This window comes from Macrobrachium nipponense, chromosome 17, assembly GCF_015104395.2.
Source record: "Macrobrachium nipponense isolate FS-2020 chromosome 17, ASM1510439v2, whole genome shotgun sequence".
Taxonomy (NCBI): domain Eukaryota; kingdom Metazoa; phylum Arthropoda; class Malacostraca; order Decapoda; family Palaemonidae; genus Macrobrachium; species Macrobrachium nipponense.
This window is the reverse complement of record NC_087210.1, coordinates 89,776,633-89,802,237: the sequence shown is the minus strand read 5'-3', so window position 1 is coordinate 89,802,237 and position 25,605 is coordinate 89,776,633. Positions and strand designations below refer to the sequence as shown.

At 40.2% G+C, this 25,605-nt stretch overlaps 1 protein-coding gene across 1 annotated transcript; it reads right to left on the bottom strand.

The window, feature by feature from the left end:
- Positions 1–700: 700 nt before the first annotated feature.
- LOC135196458 (myosin heavy chain, muscle-like) lies at positions 701–25,605 on the bottom strand. The gene is made up of 22 exons (XM_064223303.1): positions 25,485–25,605; positions 20,784–21,388; positions 20,503–20,530; positions 19,133–19,232; positions 18,819–18,908; positions 18,288–18,450; positions 17,014–17,117; positions 16,580–16,717; positions 16,042–16,311; positions 15,495–15,665; positions 12,927–13,260; positions 12,290–12,342; positions 11,968–12,055; positions 11,473–11,590; positions 9,635–9,752; positions 7,123–7,596; positions 5,850–6,736; positions 5,213–5,291; positions 4,802–5,047; positions 3,838–4,625; positions 2,783–3,236; positions 701–1,662 (listed from the first exon to the last, which is right to left on the bottom strand). Exons 2-22 carry the CDS (start codon positions 21,289–21,291, stop codon positions 1,144–1,146), a joined length of 5,730 nt encoding a protein of 1,909 aa, XP_064079373.1. The 5' UTR covers positions 21,292–21,388; positions 25,485–25,605; the 3' UTR covers positions 701–1,143.

The following is a 25,605-nucleotide window of genomic DNA, read 5'->3' as shown; positions in this document are numbered from 1 at the left end:
CCTATTCACATGGAACAAGTACACCAAAGGGACCACTGACTTGAAATTCAAGCTTCCAAAGAACGTTGGTTTTAACCTCCCACAGCTAAAGACCCCTCACACTGCAGCAGTGACTGATCAAGATACAGAACAGTGATTTTTTATTGCCCTGGGGGAGACGCGAACCTGCGACATCTGAGAGGCATGCCACGACATTAGCGGACCATTCAGTCATTTGCTGAATGAAAGATGTTCCTATTTTCATAGGAGCATATAAACTTAAGCTACCGTTATTTTCCTCCTGATCTCATCCAGCACAGAGCAAAGACTCAGTTTGGGCAGTTACGGAAATAAGTTTGAGTTTCTGTATTTTTTCTTTATATATGACTGGGTCTCTAATTGTAGTATTATATCTATTAAGGTATGGAAGTTTAGATTACTTATATATATATATATATATAATATATATTAGATATATATATATATATATATTATATATGTGTGTTTGTATATATATATATATATATATATATATATATAAATACACTATCATACATACCCTATATATATATATATCTATATATATATATATATATATAAGAGAGAGAGAGAGAGAGCAAGAGAGGAGAGAGCGAGAGAGAGAGAGAGAGAGAAAATATTAAAAACTGCAGGAAAACTGGTGATAAAAAAAGAGATAGGAGTTGTAAATGATTTTCGTGGATTTTCTTATATTTTTTATTGTCAGCAATTTATCATTGCTAGTTTTGTGATAACAATAACTCTGATGATTAACATAATGATTAGCATAATATATTTGATGGAAGAAGTCATGAACGCTGATGTACAATTATGCATTGACAATAAATAATTTTAACAAGAACTGAAAATTGGATCAACGAGAATTTCATTTATGCCTTCATTTTTATTTCGAAGATCTTGCAGTACATTGAAAATGCTAAGTGATTTCGATAATAACGTAGACCTTTATTATTGTATTTTATCTTGAATAATCAGGTAATTCCGCCATCAGCCATTATTTCAAACTGTGAGATGTACAAAAGTAAGAGAAACTCTTCTTTTAGTTTTGTGTGCCTTTAAGAGTAAGCCTTGCAACGTTTATCATTCAGTCCCGATCCGTCAAGTATTCCCAGGCGGGACTTGTCCTTAGGCGGTTGCCTGCGCTTCCTCCAGCTCCTGCTGTGCCTTGCGGAATTTGGCCAAGTTGAGGGCGGCGATTTCCTCAGCCTCCTCGATCTGGCGCTTGTAGGTCTTGATCTTCTGCTGGAGCTTGTCGACGAGGTCCTGCATCCTCTCGTGGTTCTTCTTGTCCTCGTCGGACTGGAAGGTTAGCTCCTTGATGCGCCTCTCGCACTTCCTCAGGTTCTTCTGGGCGTCGGAGTGACGGCGTGTTTCATCGTCCAACTGGCCTTCCAGTTCCCGGACTCTGCTCTCCAACTTGCTCAGAGCCTTCTTGCCGGCCTTCAGGGCGTTGCCCTCGACTTCCTCCAGGCGGACCTGGAGCTCCTTGACGGAGACTTCCAAGCCCTTGCGCATCTTCTCCTGGGTCTGGGCGTGTTCCTGCTCGGCGCGGAGCTCGTCAGCGAGGCGGGCGGCGTCGACCATGGCCTTCTTGGCCTTCTCCTCGGAGTTCTTGGCCTCGTTCAGCATCTCTTCTAGGTCAGCCTGTTCGAGAGAATGAGGTTAAGCGTCTTGCGATAAATAACTCGACCTACTGTTTATAAACACACAGTTGCCAGAATTGCAATAATAAGTAAGTTTATGTAAGTGCTACTTTGTGTTTGTGTGTTTTGATACAACACGCACAGATAGATAGATAGACATTATATGAACACATGTGGTCTGGTCTTGATTTCTTCTTTAACTCAAACATTTCGTGTTTTCCAGCTTACCATTCTAAATGTACAGTTACGGAAAAGTTTTGAAATATAATCAACAAATTTTGATATGATGAGTTTAGCCTGTTTGCGGAAATGAAAGCAAATAAACGGGTTTAAGAGAGAGAGAGAGAGAGAGAGAGAGAGAGAGGTAGAGGAAGGAGAGAAGAAAGGAGAAGGCGAAGAGGAAGAAGGAGAGGAGACGAGAGAGAGAGAGAGAGCAATAGAAATAGAATAGAAACGTTGAGGCAGCTTGGTTATATAATAATAAAGGAACAATGTTAAAGAATTTGAAGAGGAGGAACGCTACAGATTGAGACTAGGAGAATTTTGAAGAAGACAGATTCTTCTATTTAATAAGAAACACTATAATTCTCCTCTAGTTTGACGAACTGTCGTAAGTCATTTTTCCCCATCCTGAGAAAATGGGTTTCAAAGAATTTGATATTATTCCGAAGAAATTTGATTTGAGAATGTGACAAAACAGACAGCTGAAGTTTTGATATGTTATAGTGTCTCACAAACTGAGACACTTTGGCTTGAAAACTCAATCTTAATGTGCGCTAAAGTTTTTCGGCGCAATCGAGTTTTCTGTATGAGCCGAGTCCCATGAAGCCAGACGCACGATTATGGCTCACTTTAACCTTGAAAAAAATAAAAACTACTAAGGCTAAAGGCTGCAACTTGGTACTTTTGATGATTGAAGGGTGGATAATCAACATACCAATTTGCATCCCTCTAGCCTCAGTAGTTTTTAAGATCTGAGAGCGGACAGAAAAAAGTAGTTTTCTTTTACAGAAAACTAAAAATGGGATACGCCAGTTCTTTTAAAGAGGAACGAACAGTTTTCCAGTGACAAAAAAAAAAAAAAAAAAAAAAAAAAAAAAAAAAAAAATCCAGAGTCTTACCTGGAGTGTCTGCATCTCTCCCTCCAGTTTCCTCTTGGCGACGATGAGGGAGCTGTTCTGGGCTGTGAGATCATTGAGGTGGTCATTCGCTTCGGCGAGCTCGGACTCGGCCTGGCGGCGTCCCCTGTCGGACTGTTCCAGGAGGGTGCGTGACTCTTCCAGCTCTCCGTTGAGGGCGTTGGCCCGGCGCTCGGAGATGCCGTACTGCTCGCGGTATTCGGAGGCCATGCGCTGCTCTTCCTCTACGCGCATCTGCAGCTCCTTCATCTCTCCCTGGAGCTTCTTGATGTGCTTCTGGAGGTCGGCGTTAGCCTTGTTGGAGTGGTCGAGGGCGATCTCGAGCTCGTTGATGTCGGACTCGAGCTTCTTCTTCATGCGCAGAGCCTCGGCTTTGCTCTTCGACTCGGCCTCGAGGGAAGCCTGCATGGACTCGATGGCGCGCTGGTGGCATTTTCTGATGAGGGAGAGAAATTGCCGGTCAGGGCGGATTCGACATTCTCAAAAGAGATGATAAACACTGGCTCTCCAAATGAGCCTTTAATTAAGTATTGGGAAATTCTGGAATGAGGTGAATTCGAAGGATATATATTTATATAATACTTTGGGATGAAACAGAGCTAAAATGCCTTTAAGGATTTCGGATTGAACTCAGACCAAATGTAAACCGAATTGGAAAATTGTAAATTTTAGTTCTAAGCTTGACTGAACTGAGTTTACTTTGGGTAAAAGATCCTGTTCAAAAATGAATACGAGAGGAATTGATATATTGCAGATGAAAGAATTTGTAAATATTATTACCAATAAGTTTTAGAAGTTTGGAAATTACAGATTGTAGCGAAGTTTACCTAGCAGTGAGATTAATTTCTCTGTGCTATACCTACTTTATGGGGTTTGGTACTTTTGATATATTCAGTGATGTATAGTTTTATGGATCAGGTACTATAAAACTGCCCATATATATATATATATATATATATATATATATATATATATATATATATATGATATGATTGTATATATATTTGAATACATGTGTGTATCACAATTATTGTTACCTGGTATTTTCAAATTCTTCTTCCTTCTCCTGGATGCGTCTGTCAATTTCCTGTCTGACTTGACTGAGTTCGAGCTGAGCTCGGAGAACCTTGTTCTCTTCCTGTTCCAGCGCGGCTTCGGCCTCTTCCAGAGCTGCCTGCAGCTCTTCCTTCTCGATCTCGAGGCGCTTGGCGTTCTTCTGGATTTCGTGCAGGGAGCGACCGCCCTCTCCGATCTGGTCCATGAGATCCTTGATCTCATCAGCGAGGTTCTTGTTCTCACGACGGACAGTGTCCAGCTGGTCGAGGTTCTCTTCGTACGCGGCCTTGACTCGGAACAGTTCGGTGGAGTAGTTGCGGCACTCCTTCTGGGAAGCGTCGAGCTCGGCGACCAAGTCGTCCACTTTCATTTTCCACTCAGCGATGATCCTGTCGAAGTTCTTCTGCTTCTTCTCGGCGGCAACTGCCAGGGTCTGCGCTCTCTCCACCTGGATCTGCATGTCTTCCAGCTCGGTGCTGATTCTCTGTTTGGTTTTCTCGAGCTGCATGTTCTTCACGTTCAGCTGTTCAATCTGGGATTCGGCTTCGTCGAGGCGCGCAGAGAGCTTCAGCCTGGCAGCCTCCAGTTCTTCGGCGCGCGCCACGCCTTCAGATTCGTACTTGGCTCTCCACATCTGTGCTTCGGCGTTGGCCTTTGATAGCTGTCGCTGGACATCAGCCTTCGCTTCGTTTTCCTCGTCCAGTTGCTCGCGGAGGCCGTCGATGTCATGTTCCAGATTGCGGAACTTACCCAAGAGAGTTGCTCTTTCCTGGAAATTATTCATCGATTCATTAAGCTCTGCAACTTGGTAATGGAAGACAAAGTTTTTGTTGATAATGACGACAAATGAAATGTTAAAATGTAGGTTATGACTTTTTCAGAGAAGTTAAGCTTAATTTTCTCGTAAGGATACATTTCTAATGTCATTTTCCCTAGCACTCTTACCCTGCACTCCTCGTCGGCGAGCTTTCTGGTATCCTCAAGTTGATTGGTGAGAGAAAGCTTCACTTTGGACAGCTGACCCACTTGGTTCTCGGCTTCTTCCAGCTGTCGGAGGAGATCAGCGTTTTCAACAGCCAGCTTCTTCTTGGTGGCATCGAAGTCGTTGAGGGTTCGGTTGGCTTCGTCAAGCTTGGCCTGGATCTCGTTGATCTGATGCTGCAGCTGTTTGTTCATCTTTTCACCTGCAGCCTGTGGAAACATAGACGTTTTAGGAATGTTCGAGGGAGAGGAATAATAATTTCTTTAGGAGGGGAACCGTTTTTGTAATAATTTTTCTCTGATTGAAATAGCTATAACTACTTTGACTACCAGTGAACTGACGTAAGTAGTGTTTTAAGTGGACACCACACTCACCTTATCTCTTGTGAGACCATCCATTGCTGCCTTGGCATCATCAGCCTCCCTCTTCAAGGAATCCTTGTCCTTCTCAGTTCTGCAGTGGGGAAGAGGTTCAGTTTTTTAGGCTTTGAAATGATATATCAAAACATGTTTAATTCTCTTCTGTAATGCAGCAGTATGTAATTATGTACAGTTACCTACAATACATTCTAATTATTAATATTAAATATTCCCGTTGAAGATTGATAGTTAGATCTTTGTTCTTTTAACATAAGATTTATTATCACCTCGGTGAAATATTTTTGGAAGATATCTGCGTTCGATTTTTGTATCGCAAAGACTGAAGTTTTTTTAGAATTCAGTATGTTACAGGAAAAGTATGAAAGTGATCATTGTCTTACTGTAACTAAAATATAAAGGGAGGATACCTATGAAACTAGGTATAGGACAAGGTGTCCAAGACAAGGGTAGAAGTGAAGTACTTTGGTAAGGTTAGGTAAAGTTCCTATTAATTTCCTTTCCACTTTGAGAGTGCGTATTTCCAGTTAACATCTTTTAACAGTACTTATCAATTGCCGTTTATGGAGAGTGTTCCTGAAGTACTTAGCCTAATATTAGCTTTATGAAGGAGAAAAGTTTCGTCGACACTCACCTGGCTTTCATCTTGTTAAGGTGGTCGATCTGCTCTGACATTTCAGCAACGGCATCATTGTGCTTCTTTCGAAGACTAGCGAGCGCTGCTTCGTGCTGAATGTTAGTTTCCTCGAGGTCTCTCCTGAGCTTGATCAGTTCAGCCTCCCTCTTCTTGTTCAGCTCAATCTGAGCGGCTGTGGCACCGCCGGCCTCGTCAAGACGCTCACCCAGTTCCTCCAGCTCGCGACCCAAGTGGGATTTGGACTTCTCGGCCTTGGCTCTGGCCTGTCTCTCGTGCTCGACCTCTTCCTCAAGCTCTTCGATGCGAGACTGCAGTTCCTTGATCTGTCTCTGGGTTTTGGAGACGCAGCCTTGTTCGTCTTCCAGCTTGCTGGCGAGGGATGAGATCTCCTTGTCCTTGCGTTGTATGGTCTGCTCGAGCTCCTTGTGATTGCGCTCCAGGTCAGCCACTGCTTCTTGTGTGAGCTTGAGGTCGCCCTCGACTTTTCTCTTCGCCTTTTCAATCTCGCCTCGAAGCTTCTTTTCGCGCTCCAGGGAGTCTTCCAATTCGTCCAGTGTCTGCTCGAGCTTTGCCTTGACCTTGTTGAGGTGGTTGCACTTATCCTCGATGCCCTGGAGATCTTCAGAAGTTTTCTGGTTGCATTCTTGAAGGTGCTTCTTTTCCTTGTTGATTTTATTGATCAGCTCGTCTTGGTGGGCGATTTCATCATTGAGGTTGCGGATTTGGTGGTCCTTGGTGGCTTTATCTTGCTCGCCCTTCTGAATGGTGAGCTCGAGGTCTTCGATATCCTTTCTGAGGCTGTTGCATTCTTGCTCTGTCTTCTTCTTGCCTTGGATCAGCTGGTTCTTGGCCTCCTCTTCCGCTTGAAGACGCTCACTTGTTTCCTATAAATAGATGTTTATAGATTTTGTCACAAATAATTTTTACAGTGGATGAAAGCATTTGCAATAATATTTCCCTAAATAGATGCTGTATTCATTCAAAAACTTCCAGTTTTCTTATAAAGATGGAAAAAGAACATCCAACTATGCAAATACTTACAAGTAAACAAGTAATTCTCAGCAATTTTTTGGGTTTCTTTTTCGAACTGTATCCATTATCAATCCTATCATCTCTAAGGGAAGAACAATTTGATATCCTTTTAAATTTCAGCTGGTTATAGGTTACTAAGTTGTAGAAAATGAATGAAGTAATTAAGCATTAAATCCCTGGGTTTTCAAAACTGAAATGTGAATGGAGTAGCACGGCTAAAAATATCACATGAACTCACGTTGAGCTGAGCTTCCAGGTCGGCCTTCTGGCTCTGGAGCTTGGCCTGTTTGTCGAGAAATTCTGACACGTTTCCTTTCGTGGATTCGAGGGCTACCATCAGATTGTTCTTCTCCTCCAGAAGGGTGACATTAGCTGCCTCCAGTTCCTGGCGAAGTTTGAGCTCTTTCTCGTAGTTCTCCTCTGCCTTGGCCACTTTGTCCTCGAGGTCACGGATCGTGTCCTCGACTCTGGTGACGTTGAGGAGAGGCTTGACCTTTTGCCAGAGACGGTACCAAGCCCAGGTACGCATCTGCATGAACTTTCTCAAGTTGCGCTGGACGACGCACAGGGCAATGCGCTGCTCCTGCAGCTTCTTGTAGTTCTTCCTGCTGGTAAAACCGCGGCACCAGGCTTGCAACCATGACAAGATTTTGGCCAGTCGGTCGTCTCGAATTTCTTCAAGTTGACCCAGTACACCAGCTCGGAAGAAGACCTGCGGTTTACATTGCAAATTAAGCATCGCTTAGGTTTATCATAGGTACATATAGGTAATTATCAAACTGAAAACGATCATGTGGCACAAGACTGAATGAAGTGTATTAAGAAGTCCTCAAAAATATTTTATGACTGGTGCCTTTGGGGGCATTCAGAAAATTTATATTTAATATAGGTCGTTATCAAAATTGCATGTCTTAGTGTTTGCTGAGGGAAGCATGCCATTATTGGACGGTTGCTTGCATTTACCAAAATAAATTTCAGAAAGCGGAGGGAGAAAGTAACTGAAGGTTATAAAATACACGTTCAGGGGTAAGAGCATTGCCAAAGGAAAATGATTCTGGTTATGCTTTTTACACGAGATTATGGGAAAATAAAAAGAAAGAAAACGAAATATAATGCAACAAATTCGGTTGGTCAGGGTGTTACGGGCAATGAGGACGGATGAGGGCGAAACCATGGTTGATTGCAAAAAAGAAAATCAGGGGGAAAACTGGAAAGAACTCAAATTTCAGTCGGTTAAAGAAAGTTTTGATACAAACAGTCGCAGCTGCATAGTCCCATTTCAAAACATGGACTTTCCACAGGCATTCGCGTCCGTCTTGAGGTCGACTAGGGGAAACTCGACGTTCGTCGGGACGGTTCCTCGACTAAGATTGACCTTGGAATTATCGACCCACTTTGTTTCCGCTATTAGGGACATAAATGCATTAGTGCCTGTCCGTGGACCGGGGGAGTCTGTGCTTGAACATTAGGTATGTGTACTATAGTAGATTCACATCAACCGTGCATTCGATGTCTAGGCACTGACGACGCTCCTGATTGGCTGTTGATAAGCCAGTCACAGGGCTGGAAACTCTCAGTCCCTGAAGACGCTCCTGATTGGCTGTTGATAAGCCAGTCACAGGGCTGGAAACTCTCAGTCTCTCTTAAGGAGAGGTGGAAGATACATCCTGCCCACGTGAACTTTCTCCAGAGACTGAGAGTTTCCAGCCCTGTGATTGACTTATCAACAGCCAATCAGGCACGTCGTAAGGGACGGGCCTAGACATCAAATGCACGGTTGATGTGAATCTACTATAACTTTGGGTATAAATATTTGATAGGCTTACGGAATTCTACTAAAGTGATCACGGATCTTTCCTATATATTGACCTCCAAGGGCTTTTACCCGGTATGTATCCACCTTCTCGGCATGTTTAGTACCACAAGTCCGTTGACGATTGTTGTAAAAACATAAACAAAATATCATTCCTAGACAACGAACCTGGAAAGCACTTGGGAGTTACTGCCTAGGATAGATCCTTGATCACATCGTATTGTGTTTCGTCTGCTGATTAATGTATGAAGCTTTTAACCATCAGTTTATCTGTTTATCTACTTGTAAATCTGAGTCACTTACTGACGTCTGCGAGTAAGTTTGCTTACACTGCCGTGTGTATTTTTGAGTGTTGGTGTATATGTGTTCTAATACATTTCTGGCAGAGGAAACTGTCTCTTTGAAATATTTTGCTTTTAATAATTGCTATCTTTTAATAACTATTATATGAAAACCAACTCTATTCTATTGGTAGTTTTTTTTCTAACTGATTGACGACTTTTGCTTAACTTTATTCATTGTGTATCGTTGACATTCATTTAAAAAACTATCGACTGATTTCTGACTATTGTGCATAGCAAATATATATATATATATATATATATTATATAATATTATATATATATATATATATATATATATATATATATATATATATATATAATATATATATATCACGAAACGTCAGGAATGAATCTGTCCGATTTCACTTTCAGAATACATACTATACCTACAAATATATATATATATATATAATATAATATATATATTATATATTATTATATATATATATATATATACATATTCTATATATATATATATTATATATATATATATATATAATATATATAGTATATACATACATACATACATATATACTGGCCTGAAATCCCTATATATCCTTCAGTCATTGCAACTACGTTAGGATACCCCTTACCTTGGTATGACCCAGTCGGTAGGACTCCTCGGGCAACTCGACGGTGGTCAAGCAAACTCCTGCGGCCTCTCTGTCATTGGCACACTCAGTCATGGGCTTGGAGGCTAAGATCAGGTAACTGTGAAACGAAAAAAAGGAGACATTTCATCGCACGTCTATTGTGGGTCTGTCAGTCACACATGTCACAAACACACGTTGGCAACTTATCATACTATATAATGGGGGTAATGTCTGTCTGTCTGTCTGTCAATCAATCACGGCCAAACGGCTGGTCAGATGGGCATGAAACTTGGCAGGGTTATGGCGGGGACCCCTAAGATGGTTTGTAATGGGGTTTCATCCAACCTACCCCCCTCCTTTGTAGGGGGTGGGGGTGAGGAGGGATTCCTTGAAACGGAGCTGTTTCTGGCTGTTTCTGGCCGTGAAACGAGGCTGGTTATTCCCGTAGACTTAGTTACTTTACGATTTTTCATACATAATTTATGTACAACTTCCCCGGAGAAAGTCGCCAATATTTCAGCTCGGACACAATAGAAGATGAAAATTATCATCAATTTCCGCAAGATTTTTTGAATAACTTAAATCCATCGGGACTGCCAGTGCACAAAATAACGTTGAAGAAATACTGCCCGGTAATGTTGCATCGGAATTTCGATCCTGCTAATGGACATAATAAAAAGGAAACTGACAAGTTCCTACTTTCTACTCTTTTTTGGAAGACACAGGATCATAAGAGCATTTATCAGTAGCATAACACACTGACATACAAGTTGCGTCTTTGCAGTAACATAATGAGAAGAAAGATACTTTATTATTCGTATCACCGTGCTAAGTAATTGACAAAGACACGAACCAATCAAGATCCCTGTTCCGTTAAATGAAAGTCACCGACAAGAGAGAGAGAGATGGATTTAAGTTATTCAAAAAATCTTGCGGATATTGATGATAATTTTCATCTTCTATTGTGTCCGAGCTGAAATATTCGCGACTTTCACCCCCACCCCCTACAAAGGAGGGGGGTAGGTTGGATGAAACCCCATTACAAACCATCTTAGGGGTCCCCATCATAACACTGCCAAGTTTCATGCCCATCTGACCAGCCGTTTGGCCGTGATTGAATGACAGACAGACAGACAGACAGACAGACAGACAGACAGACAGACATTACGCCCATTATAGTATGATGATATAGTATGATTATTCAGAAGATGAAGACTATTCATATGGGACACGCCCACCACAGGGGCCACTGACTTGAAATTCAATCTTCCAGAGAATTTGTTGCTCATTAGGAAGTAAGAGATGGTAGAGGGAAATACAAAAAGAAGAGATCTCACTTATTAAAAAGAGAAAAACAAAATAAATAAATCAATAAATAGATAAAAACGTATTAAAATGCATAGAGAATAGCACTAGGTAGTAAAGCATTCCGTCATCGCTTGAACTTTGGAAGTTCCAATTGCGCGACATCCTCAGTAGTTGAGAGGAATAAAGGACCTCTGGATCTCTGGAGAAATTCGGCAGTTCATACTCTAATATGAGGTTGGAAATTCTCTGTAATCTCTGAACTAGGTTGTAATCAATCGACAGTTCATAATCTAATAGGAGGTTGGAAATTCTCTGTGATCTCTGAAATAGGTTGGAATCAATCGACAGTTCATACTCTAATATGAGGTTGGAAATTCTCTATAATCTCTGAACTAAGTTGTAATCAATCTATAGTTCATACTCTAATATGAGATTGGAAATTCTCTGTAATCTCTGAACTAAGTTGTAATCAAATGACAGTTCATACTCTAATATGAGGTTGGAAATTCTCTGAAATAGCAATCCCGTACCGATGCTTGAAGTCGGCGTACGGCAACCTGTTAGGGAAGCCCTTTCGGCAGATACGGATACCTTCAAGCACACCGTTACAAGTCAGCTGATGCATGATCAAAGCAGCATCGCAGACACCTGAGAGGAAGGAAGAGAAGACGTGTTATAGTCTGAGGAACTTCGTGCTTGATGAATTCCATGAACTAGTGGTCGAAGGGGCTGTTATAATAGTTCTTACAGGGATTCTAGCGCTAAGCTTGGCACAGTAACGTGAAGAACATCCACTCTGTTATGGAGATACTAGCTTGTCCCGACTCTAAAGGAGGATTATAACACCTGTTTAAGAATTTATATCGCCATTTGAGCAACAACAAAGAGTCGGGGAATATAGCAAGATTTTTTTTCTAGCCTCGAAAACGATGGATATAATAGTCTGTCCTGCAAGATCCTTTATAGAAAATATGACGCAGTTCCTGTATCGTACAGACTGACTTTTTTTATAATGGCACACTTACCGGGCGATTTGGTTTCATTTGGCACAATGCATCGGATGAAGTGAGGCTGCGTGGCATTCAGGGTAGTCATGAGCTTAGCCAGCTGTTCCTGAAGGTGGGAAGAACACAAAAACATTATCCACGTCCTCGTTGCCATGCTATGCATTACTATATACAGTTTCTGCCAATTCCTGGCAACGTAATAATATCTAATCCTTCGGGCCAGCCCTAGGAGAGCAGCTGTTAATCAGCTCAGTGGTCCGGTTAAACTAAGATATACTTGACTTGCTATATATATATATAGTGTTACAGCTGTTCAAATACTAAAGTATGATCAACTTACTCTGTAAGACGAAGACACAGTAGAGAAACCACCAGACTTCTTACCACGGCCACCTGTGAAGGAGAAAGGAAAGTTTCAAATTCAGCTAGTGTTTTTTGTCATGGAGGAATGTTTCTTGTATTGTCACATATCTGAATATATCTAACGAGTACGGAGAAACATTTAATGTTTTTTTCTAATCTCTGATCTTCGAAGGCCAGCTTCTTTTCTGATCTCTGATCTTCGAAGGCCAGCTTCTTTACTGATCTCTGATCTTCGAAGGCCAGCTTCTTTTCTGATCTCTGATCTTCGAAGGCCAGCTTCTTTTCTGATCTCTGATCTTCGAAGGCCAGCTTCTTTTCTGATCTCTGATCTTCGAAGGCCAGCAGAGACAAAAATATCAGCTGCCACATGTCGTGGAAATCGATGTCGATTTTCAGCAGGTGACTGTACATTTCCCAGGGCACTGGTACGTCCTTCCTTTTTCAAGAACCTAACTCTGCAATGGAAAGGGAAAAAAGACGAGTTAAACCTTTCCCACGCATTCGTAACAAAGAAGCGAATCATTTGTTATACATTTGGCACCGCCGCGTATTACAAAACCATCACTCTGAGCGACGGACGTATCATTAGAATTGATGTACTTGACACTTACCACCTTTGCCACCGGCGTCGGCAGGAGCTGACTGCCCGGGGTGATCCGCAAAGATCTCGACGGCCAGGGCGTTGCCGGCCTTCTTGATCTGGTCGACCACAGTGTCGTTCAGGGGATCCTTGTTCTTCTCGAGCCAGCCTGACAGGTTATAGGAGACCGTTCCGGCGTAGTGGACGATGGCGAAGTGGCCCTCTACCTGCCCGGCCTTGGGAGGCTTCGGCTTGATGAAGACGGCAGATTTGCCCAGGTGGTTCGTCTTGAGCTTCTCCTCGAAGGTCTTGTCGGTGGCCTTGGGGAACATAGACTCTTCCTCGAGGATGGAGAAGATACCCATAGGCTGGCAAGGACAAAGAGGGAAGTAGGGCGAGATCAGGACCAGAATTGACGATGGAGTCTCATATCCACTTACATTAATATATTATATCCCTCTTCACTTTTCAAGTTCTTCGTCATAGAACACTCATACAAATTATGAATTAGAACTTACAGTACGTCAAGCCTCTAGTTTCTTACTTTTCATAGACATTTTTCAGTCACTGGTTCGTTAATTTAGTGAAGAAAATATGATCAAAATAATTTAGTAAAATATGGTGGCATTCCAGCTTGAAATATCTTTTCTGTTGTCATTCAGAAAAACAAAACAATAAAACAATACTTACAGTACCTACTTTTTGGTAGTAGTTAGCCCTTAGGTATGAAGTGAAATCAAAATTTAGATAGAAGAAACAGTGTGCCAATAAAAATACTGCATTTAGCATGAACTTCAAAGAGGATACTAAAACTTACTTCCGAAAAATATGACTGAACATTAAGTGGATAATACTTATTGTTACTCTAGATATGACCTTTGGAAGGGAAATGTTACTCTAGGTGATTTAGTGTTGAGTAAAGGCACTCGAATTCCCCATTAAAATGGTGTCTTTCATTTGCTTATCGAAGTCCTTGCTCTCCTGTTTCGACGGCGCGTTTCATTTTACCTTGTGGCTGACTGACGGTCAAAGGCTCGAGAGTGTGAGTGTTGGGGGGGCACAAACGAAGCAGGAAGCTTTCCTCTCTCCTGGTTTTAATCCCTCAAGAGAAATTGCGGCAAGCTGTCCAGTGCCACTGTCGAAGAACGAGTGATAAACATGTGAAAGCTTCGGGCAGAAGGCGACTTCAATTGGACAGATATCAGACGAAGAGTTTTTAGAGATGCATTTTATTAGGTGGAAAGTTTGGAAGGGGGATGAGTTATTTGGGATCCTATGAAATGTTTTCCTCAGGAGGTGATGCGTGTTACTTATTCGAATTCAGGACAAAATTTTAAGGGGAATGTCGGTATTTTTTTTATTTTTTCGGAAGCGATACTGGAAATTTCGGGAGGGAATCTAAAGCCTTTGGAGCTTTATTTTCGGGGAGAGGAAGATTGTTAGGGGGTTGGGGTGGAATTTATCAATTGACTAAGGATTTGAAGGCTCTTGGACGTTGGAGGTGGATATGATTTATCAATTGACTGAGGAATTGAAAGCCCTCGGATGCTGCTGCATCTTGCTCCCAGTTCGTCATCTCTACGTTCCTTTCAAATTGTAGAGTTTTAGTTAGGAATGGTGGTTATTAAGCATGCAAAATGTAAACAGGCAAATTATAATACAGTCATAGTTGTATTCAGTACGAGAACACCGTGATTCATATGTCTTACTCTGACTTAAATAGTTACGTTCAAGGAAGTGCAAACGTGCAATGTATGCAGATAATACTTGTCAAGGGTATTTTTTACATAAATGAATCGCGGTGTTCTGTCTATCCAATATCTGGCTGTTCAAGTGAGACTTGATGTCTGCTTTAGGAAAACAACACTGACTCGACTGCGAAGAGAATTCCAAACTTTTGGGAGTATTCCAAGTCTCGCCTGAATTAGTCAGTCGTTCTACCTTCAGCAAGACTCTGTTCTGCTGATTTGGAACTGGAATTTCGTGCCATGTCAATCGAAAGGACACAATACAATCATTACCCAAAAAAGTTTGCAGGCTACTAGTTCCTTATTGACTTTTAACTAACCAACAGTTGATCAGAAGGTATCAGTTTTACGCTTAGAGTGGCGCGTTTCGCTTTTAAAGGGTCTTGGGCTCACTAAGGCTGATACAGGGAATCTGATGGATTTGCTGTCAGTTTGGGATAAGAGGAAAACGGGGCCTTTGTGACTTGCAGGAGTTCGTGATGGCTGGTGGTTGGAGAAGGAGCGAGCATAAAAAAGGGTGGGGTTCAGAACTCGTGAGGGTATTTCGACTCTTTTGATGTGAACATTCTTGGAAAAGTTAGATGGGTGCATTACTTAGGTCAAAAAGGGCGTGTAAAGAACGCTGGGAGTGGACAAAGGAGTGGGGATAAATCTGTAATCAAAGGAGGTCCTAGCGCACCACAGGGAGGAATACTGTCAGCATGGGTCCTATAACTGCATTCAGATAGCCCTGGGACAACTTCGGTCTCAGAGTACCAGAGGGCTATAGAGAGTAAGCATGAGTCCTATATCTGCATTGAGAAGTGACATATCTTTCCCTGTGTTTCCTTGCATAGACGAAAAACAGCTGGTACCTTCTCGAAGAGCTCAATGCAAGCCTGGAGATCCATGCCGAAGTCGACGAAGGTCCAGTTGATGCCTTCCCTCTTGTATTCCTCCTGTTCCAGTACGAACATGTGATGGTTGAAGAACTGCTGCAGTTTCTCATTACAGAAGTTGATGCAAATCTGCTCGAAGCCGTTGAACTGTTTCAAAGAAAGTAGAAGGGTTTACAGAATTCGTCAAGACCGGACTTTGCACGGAAATAAAAAGACAGTTCATGGGAAGAAAGTTTTTTTCGTCTGCCTTTATGAGACGATGTGATTTCATATTCTATAAATGCTCCGTGAAAATATAAAATGTATCAATCTTTGCTAAAATGTGAAGATGGAGGACTCATTTTGTGATCATATACTAGAACAATCTTTTGAATATTTGCTGAGTGTTTTGATACACATAAAAAAAATGAATAATACTTATTTCTTGTATCGCCTTTCAACAACGTCTTGCTACCTTTAAACGAGTTTGTTAACCTCTCAAAGCGTTTTCACTCCATTTTTAGAATAATTCTGTTGCACTTACGTCGAAAATCTCAAATCCGGCGATGTCCAACACACCGATGAACATAGCTCGTTTCTGCCCAGTTTCCAGCGTCTCGTTACATTTCTTGACGAGCCATCGGAACATGCGGTCGAAGAAGGCTTTGGACAGAGCACCAACGGAGTACAGCACTTTGCTGACGTCTCTGCCCTGGGTCACGAACTCGGCACCGACCTTAATCTTCGGTTTGCACAAGTTCTTGTACAACTCGTTGGCGTCCGTTTCCAACATAGCGGCCACTTTCTCGCCGGCCTTTTGGTGAGAGGAAAACGAAAAAGAGTTACCACACTTGATCGATCGGAGGGAGAGGATTTATTTTTTTTTTATATACCATCGAGAAGAGTCTTCGAATATGACAGGAGGACAAGAGGAGACTATAGCAGTTGGGGGGCTTTGGTGGGGGGGGGGGGGGACTGAATCGCCACTTCATGCTGATGACAACAAAAAGGAGAAATAAACATCATCATCATCATCGTTCATTGCAAGAGAATGATTCACGAAACGAGAGAAAGGGAAGTACCTCCGTTCCGTCGGCCTCTGCTTGCTCCTCTCGACCCCTCTGCTTGAACTTCATCTCGCCGAAATGCATCACAGCTGCTGTCATCTTGTAGACGTTCGTCTTCTCCTCCTTGGAGAAACGCAGGATGTCGAAGGCCTCCTACAGCGGAGGAATCGTAGGAGGTGGTTGAAAAAGGATGTTTTGCGAAAGATTGGCAGGGGAGTTATTTGTGAGGGAGTTTCATCGGAGTAGGGTTTTTGAGTGTTATTATTATTAAATAATAATAATATTTTTGGAAAAGAGAAATTTAGAAAATAATAATTTTGGACATTATTATTATTATTATTATTATTATTATTATTATTATTATTATTATTATTATTATTATTATTATTATTATTATTATTTGAAAAGATATATATCTAAATATATAAATGATCCGTTTCACAACTCACGTCTGTGAACTGCATCTCTTCCTTGTCGTCGATGGAGGCGACTGTAACTTTGCCTTGGGACACGAAGTGGTAATCGTAGATGTCGTTGCTCAGCTGACAGGTTGCTGGAAGAGACATAAAAAAAGGGAGAAAAATATAAAACTTGAATAACTATAAAAAAAATAAGAGATAAAAAAAAGGGAAGATGAGCAACTGAACGTAAAAAAAAAAGCCAGGGGGCGGGGGGGGAAATGAATCTAGATGCTTTTGCAGGGTAAGGTTTGTGGTACTGGAGTGAATAATAGTTTCATTGTTTTGTACACTGTCGTTGTCTGATAGTATATTGATGTATGCATTCTTGGATTGTGATTGTATGTGATTTTAGTTTCAACAATTGTTAAGCGTTTGGGCGACTGGGAATATATTATTACTTTGTCCGTGTTGAAATAAGCAAGTTATATATATATATATATATATATATATATATATATATAATATATATATATACTACTATATATATGCATATATGTACACATATATATGCATATATATTCATACACATATGTATGTGTATAAGCATATATATATATAAATAATTATATTATATATATATATATATATATATATAATATAAAATATATATATATCTATATATAATATATCATATAAAAACTGATCTATTAAATTGAAATTTGTGTGCGTGTGCACACACACACAAACACACGTACACACACACACACACACACACACATATATTATATTAACTATATTATATATGTTTATTATGTACAATATTATATGCAATATATATTCATTTACACCATTAATGTATATGTGTATAATATATATATAATATATATATATATATATATATATATATAAGCTGTATTATATATGCATTTAAGTACACATATGTATATGTATATATATTGATATACACATATACATATGTATATGTGTAAAATAGTCAAATATATATATATATATATATATATATATATATATATATATATATCAGTAGAAGGCTCCGCAGTAGTATTCCTGTTTATCAAGACGAAATATATTTGTAGATATAGCATTGTAAATATTTCTACAAATATATTTCACCTTGATAAACAAGAATATTACCGTGGATCTTTCTACTGGTTAGTTAGAAGCACGATAAGGTGGTTTTATATAGCATATATACATATATATACATGTATAATTTGTGTGAATGTGCGCGCGTACGTTCACGCAACATTTATATAAACACTGCTTGACAGCGTAGCCAAGAAAAGCGCTAGAAAACTCACGTTTAATCCAGGTGATCTGGTCAGACATAAGCTGATAGAAGATGTGGTAGGACCTCTCCAGGGACTGCTGGGAGATGACACGGGCCTTCTCCAGCAGGTATACCTCAATATCAGCACCAGAGAGCTTGCCAGAGGGCGCGAAGTGGATGCGGATGAACTTACCCTGTTGAAGAAGTGAAGGTGTTGAAAGATCATCTTTAGAAACGAATGGAAGTATCCATTGTTGAAGTTCTGACATCGTTCATTCTGACGTTAAAAGGCTAGATTTCCTCAGATGTTGGTTAATTGCGTTTTGTACTATATTTAGAATTTTCGGTGCAGTAGGACTATAGTTTTTGTAAAGGACATGACTCAATTTACCATTTGTTTAGGTAATCGTGAAACCAGCTCGCATTTCAGAGTGACTTCGATCGAGCAAAATTGTTAAGGGTGGATGTTTCTCTCTCTCTCTCTCTCTCTCTCTCTCTCTCTCTCTCTCTCTCTCTCTCTCTAATACACATGCGCACGTGCTAAACAAAGTCCATTACTTACGAAACGGGAGGAGTTGTCATTCCTGACGGTCTTAGCGTTACCGAAGGCTTCCAATACGGGGTTGGTCTGGACGATCTGATCCTCCAAGTTCTGTAAAGAGCGTCAGATAACATAGTGAATATGAGAGTCTCTCTATCTCCCCTTTTCGTGACTTGGTACATTGCACTGACTACTGAGTTCTACTTCTTCAGTAAAATTTTGGTGACTCAGTATCGCATGAACTACTGCCTTCAACTTCTTCAATAACTATTATCAAGGCGTCTAAGTCTGAATTCACTTCATAAGGAGCTCCAAAAATCCTTAAGGATACTCACGGGTTTGCTCTCGTCCTTCTTCTTGGTGGTGGCGCCGACGTAGGCGAAGTAGGTCAACACTTTCTTGGTGTTCTCGGTCTTGCCAGCGCCAGATTCACCTCTGCAGGAGAAGAAGAAAAAAAAAAATCTCGTTTGGGTCTTGTGATGCAACGGGACGTTAAAAATTCAGGCCACAGGGCGAGCGCTGGGACCTATAGGATGAGGTCATTCAGCGCTGAAACGGGAATTGAGAGGAAAAAGATTTGAAAGGTGTAACAGGACGAAAACCTCACGGTTACGCTATGAAACAATTGTTAGGAGTTGAGGAAAGTAAGATGGAAGTAAGAGATTATAGACGGAGGTTGAGTAAAAGGAATGAATGAGGTTGCAGCCTTGGGCCGAAGGGACGCTGCAAAGAAACTTGAGTGATGCCTACAGTGCACTGCATAAGGCGCACTGACTGCACTACTACCGCTCTACAGGGTTGCGTGTCCAACGACGTTAATTTTAAATGGATGGACAACAGAGCTCTCCTCTGCTCTTGAGTTGGTTATGGGGTATAAAGGTAATATCAAAACAACCCCTCAAATATTAGATATTTATTCTTGGCAATTCTAAAGAGAAAACTATATTCCAGGTTGCTTTGGTATTGGGAGTTGGGGAGAGATAAAGAATAATTATCTTAACGCAATTGAATTATCTTCTGCATATAACTGTGAGATATGAACTGACCTTCCATGCAGAATGATACGCAATCAAAATTTCGTTCACTTGCAACATTGGATGTGGGAGAGAGACTGCATTGACTGAGTAACATGAGCGGGTAACTGCAGTCTTAAAACTTTTGTTATAAACTATAGATGATTTTTAAGGCTTTGAAGGTAAACACGACAGGATTCATATATATAATATATACGATATATATATATATATATATATATATATATATATATATATATATATATATATATGGACAACATATATATATGTATATATATGTGTATAAAATATATGTAAATGAATACACATACTACATATATATATATATATATATATATATATATATATATATAAGATATATATAGATATACTATATCTATGATATATATATACTATATATATATATATATATATATATATATATATCTATATATATATATATATATAATATATATATAAATATATATATATATATATATATATATATATATATATATATATATATATGTATAGATATATATAATATATATATATATATATATATATATATATATATATATATATACACACACAGTCGCCTTTCTGATTTATACACGTTAGGATTTTACAAACGGTAAAAGTACTTTGCATATTAGTGTATTTGAAAAAAAAAAAAAAATCCCGTTACTCACGTGATAAGCATAGACTGGTTCTGGCCACCTGTAGAAAGAGAAAAAGAAACTCTATGACGATAACTTTGAATAGACAAAGTCACTCTGTAAAGTTTTGAGATTTTAATGAAATACTAAAAGTAATAGAATACTCAAATTAATAAAATTGATCATAGTCAATTTCCGTACTTCGTTAAAAGGTGAGCTGTCCTGGTTGATGTTAAGAATTGACATTAAAATGGGATCAGTCAAAATAAGTGATTGACAGGGAGAGAATGGTTAAAAAATAAGTGCTTTCTCACCCTGCAACATGTCCATATAGGCGCCGTCAGAGATGGCGAAGATATGGGGAGGCACTTCACTGCGCCTCTTGCCCTGGTAGATCTTGACAGTACGGTTGGTGTAGATGGGGTAACGCTTGTAAGGGTTGACGGCGATACAGAAGAGGCCGGAGTAGGTGTAGATGAGCTTGTTGACGTAGCGAGACTTCAAGTTGTACAGGACGGAAGCATCGTTCAGGTAGGTCAAGTTGGACATGTCCTCGCACTTCTCGAACTTGGGTGGGTTCATCTGGGCCACCTGGTCCTTCTTGTAGTTCTTCGTGTCGCCGTCGGCGTAGACGGAGATGAGGTCGCCCTTCGTGCCCTGGATCTCGCCCGCCACGAAGCCTTCCTTCTCGTGAGGCACCCAGCAGGACTTCTTAGCGTCGTAAGGCTTGGTCTGATCCTGACGTTTCATCTCCAGGGAGACGAACAGGTACTCGCTGGGGTCGGGGTCGGGACCCGTGCTCTTGACGATATGGCCAGGCATGGTGGTGGTGGTGCTGGTGAAGGTGGTGGATGATCAACGCTCGGTGTTGAAGGCAGACTCTCAAGTACTTCGAAGCAGTACGGGCTCTGTGGATTCCCTGGGAAGGAAGGAAAATGGTCTTAAGTGGTTATTATTATTATTTATTTATTTATTTATTTTCGACTGGGTGGCACTTATATTGTGGGGTTCCGGGTTGCATCCTGCCTCCTTAGGAATCCATAACTTTTCTTACTATGTGCGCTGTTTCTAGGAGCGCACTCTTCTGCATGAGTCCTTCAGCCTCTAGTTTTTCCAGGGTACTATTATTATTATTATTATTATTATTATTATTATTATTATTATTATTATTATTATTCAAGCTTCCAAGGAATATTAGGATGTTCATTAGGAAGAACTAAGAAAAGGTAAAGGGAACTACTGAGAGAGGAGATCTCGCTCATTAAAAAAGAAAAATGAATCTTAAGAAAATAGGTGATATATAAAAATGTATTAAAAGGCAAGGAGAGTAATATTTGGGTAGTAGTGCATTACATCTTCGCTTGAACTTTTGAAGTTTCAATTGCACGAAATCCTCAGAACTCCTCAATTATCATGAAATATCGTGTGTCTGAAGACGGAAACACTTCATACTTCCAGCGGATTTCCATCTGTGTTGAAATCCTATGCAGATTTCTTTCATAGTGTGAATTAAGGAAGCTTCATAAAACGTCGTATTTTCTCTTGATAGCAGAAGGTTATCTTCAAAATATCTCCTGTGTCTTATTGATAAACCTTATTTTTTTCTATCTACTGGATAAATGGCGTGAAGTGTTTATGAGTTGACGTTTCTTAGCCATTTATAAAACAAAGTCCCTCATCAAATCTCAGAGGTTCAATTGTTATTCTGTCACATGCTTCACCCATCTGTTATTCCTTGTCTCTTAAGTACGTTTAGAGATGTCGTTGCTATTTCCTCCTCCTTGTCTGTCTCTACACCGCTTTTTATATATATACCTGTCTCTCTCTTTCTTTCTATTAATGAGCAACCCCCTTCACCCCTCAAACCAACCCTTGGCTCTCTCCATCTCTCGTCCTCTTTGTGTCTTGTCATGAGCTTATGGCCTTATTCGGAAGGGTTGGCAGCCCACTTTCTTACCGTCGCTATTTTAACGAAGGCGAGAGCCGGCGGCGGTTGGGGATAACCATCTCCAGGTGTCTCCTGGCGAACCATTCTCTCCCTCCCTCCCTTCCTTCCTTTCTTTCTCCCTCCCTCCCTTACGATGCTGCTTCTGATGGCACATGCTAATGCCCGTGTTAAAGGAAAGGGAATTGCCCCTTCCCTGCTCTAAAGCATTCTTCAGAGTCACGGCTTCAATCTAAGAAGACATCATACTCGAGAATAACCGGAGACGGGAGATAAATCTAGATCAGATGAGTTGTTACTCTGAGGGGCTAGACTCGTTGTGAGTTATGGCCACCGCGAGACTTTTTTTTTCTTTCTTTTTTTGGCAAGAGACAAAAACTATGATGATCTTGGTGATGTTTCCGTGGTGCTGACGAAGGACGATTGGGGCGTGGATTGTCATGAGGGATTTGTTTTTTATTTTACTTAAGAGGGTCAGGTTGTTATTGTTAGAGATGATCCTCAGAGGAGGAAAGGGTGACGTTATTTTACAAAAGGGAGACGTATTGATATAATATATACACATAGGGCATTAAAGATTTCATAAAATATAAGCAATAGTTAGTTGATTTGTTATAAAAGGCAGAACAGATTTTTTTTACTTGGTTTGTTATGCAAGGCAAAGCAGATTTATTTTTACTTGATTAGTTTTGAGAGGCAAAGCAGATTTATTTTTACTTGATTTGTTTTGAGAGGCAAAGCAGATTTATTTTTACTTGATTTGTTTTAAGAGGCAAAGCAGATTTATTTTTACTTAATATCTTATGATAGGCAAAGCAGATTTATTTTTACTTGCTTTGTTTTGAGAGGCAAAGCAGATTTATTTTTACTTGATTTGTTTTGAGAGGCAGAGCAGATTAACTTTATCCTCTCAAGCCATGAGATTAACATTGGTTAAGTTTACATCACGATACTGATAGGTACTACTAGGCATCTTCAATTGTTGTTGCTATTTTTGATTGAGCTGGCTTTATGCCAGCGCGAGCTCTTGCTCATAGAGCAGCCTGAAAGTGTCATATACGATATTTGAAGTGGAAAGAGTTCTCAGCACGTCATGGTACTATATTCCATCTTTGAAAGCTTAGGTTTGTATTCCATCTATGTACACCTAGGTTCGTGTTCAGTCTAAATAAGCTTAGATTCGTATTCCATCTATTTAAGCCTAGTGTTCAGTCTATATAAGCCTAGCTTCGCGTTCCATCTGTATTCCATCTCTATAAGTCTAGGTTCGTAATCCATCTGTATAAGTCTAGGTTCGTATTCCATCTATATAAGCCCAGGTTTGAATTCCATCTATGTCAGCAAAGAGTCGTGTTCAGTCTATATAAGTCTAGGTTTGTATTCCATCTAGTATGTCAGCCAAGGGTTGTGTTCAGTCGATATAAGTCTAGGTTTGTATTCCATCTATGTAAGCCCAGGTTCGTGTTCAGTTTATTATAAGCTTACGTTCGTATTCCATCTATGAAAACCTAACTTCGTATCCCATCTACGTAAGCCTAGGTGCGCATTCCAGTCGGTACAAACTCAAATTTCCTCAGGTGGCTCACACGCTTACGAGTCGACCTAAGAGAGAATTTCAACGCCTCTGTCGAAAGATGCACTACTGTTTTTATTAGCAGGACTTTGTTAATGTAGCTTTCACTACATTAACCACTCACACGCCAGTCTATAAATACGCACAACATACTTTGATGTTATTTCAGTATCTACATGAAGCTGAAAAAAACATAAGGAGCTATTTTATATCAAAGTACTACGTTTGTCTTAAAGTGTAAGAGACGACGGAGAGGAAGACTGAACACCAATTGCAAAATCAGGCTTTGAGGAAATTCAGGAAGAAGGCTGATGATGAGAATGGTCTAACCTCAGAGGGAAAAATAGACTTCCTTAGTCTAATATTGGTCTAAATCTTGGAATGAACTAGGAACAAACTTTGACCATTTCTTCCTCCATCGTAGTTTTCTAAGACTTTTCAATACCCATCAGTGGAGATTCTTTTTAAAATTTAGTTTTTTTTCAGTATTATCCAGAATTTTCGTTTGTTGTGTTGTCGATGCAGATTATTGCTAATCTCTAGAAACAACGATTAGAATGCTAATTAACTGTAATACACGCTTTATAAATTTAGTTTACATTTTAAAAGTGGGGGAGATTTTGTCTAGGAATTCAGAGTTTTTTTTTAGGGTGGTTAATCTGTGACTCGAGAGGATGGAAAACTCAGTAAACCCCAAATCATAATCTTTTTAACGCCGATCGTAATTAAACTTCGAACGATAAACGTATTATCGTAAAAATTAACGTAAAGAAATTTAAACTGGTGCTTGAAGGAATTTACTTAGGGTTTTTGAAATCGCAATTTTCGTTCGATTAATTAAACCCGTCTCAACCTTTTGGTTCTCTTAAAGATTCGAAGTCACGTCGAAACCGGCTGGTGCCACCAGCGCTTGGCCAAGAGGCACAACTTTTACGAAACTAATAAGGTTTCGTAATATCGTATTATATATATGGATGAACCTATGAACTTATATTTTTTTTCTTTTAATTCAAACGTTCTCTTTACTTTATTGTGATTCTTTTACTTTACGCTGTTTTTCACCATGTTTTTACTTTATATGAAGAAAGAAGCTTTATAATAATCTGTACAAAATCTGTTTTTTTTTTAAGTGAATTACGGAAGCGTCCCAGAGATTAGTATATTAAAATGGATCGTTTGTTTACTAAACTGACAATCTGGGCCTCAGCCACATCTCAGCTCCGAGAGGAAAAAGAGACCTAACCGCGTATTCGTTCTGGAAAAGGGGGATTAATTATGTACGCGGCCCCGCCGCCCGACGCCTCCGAGGAAAGACCAACCACGAGACCCTGGGGGTGGAAAAAGCTCCCTCCCCGCTGGAGGAGGAATTCCCTCGGGAGACAAACTCTGATCGAATAATCATCATCACCTTCACCACAAAACAGATTTCCAAAAAAAACCGACTTTCAACTGGCTTTTTTTTTATATATATGTTTTTGCGTTCCGTTTTCTACTTACAACACGATAGTTCCAACACCACCACAAACACGCCACCTTCTGGAGCCCGATGTGGAGGGCAGCTGAAGGAGGGCGCCGGTGTCATGCCGTTCATATACCCGACCCAATGACGGGTGGTCAG

Coding starts and splice junctions, on each gene's coding strand:
- LOC135196458 (XM_064223303.1), bottom strand. CDS start 21,291: ATGCCTGGCCATATCGTCAAGAGCACGGGTCCCGACCCCGACCCCAGC. Junction 7,597..9,634: donor ACCGACTGGGTCATACCAAG/GTAAGGGGTATC, acceptor TGTAAACCGCAG/GTCTTCTTCCGAGCTGGTGT. Junction 5,292..5,849: donor CTTAACAAGATGAAAGCCAG/GTGAGTGTCGAC, acceptor TCCCCACTGCAG/AACTGAGAAGGACAAGGATT.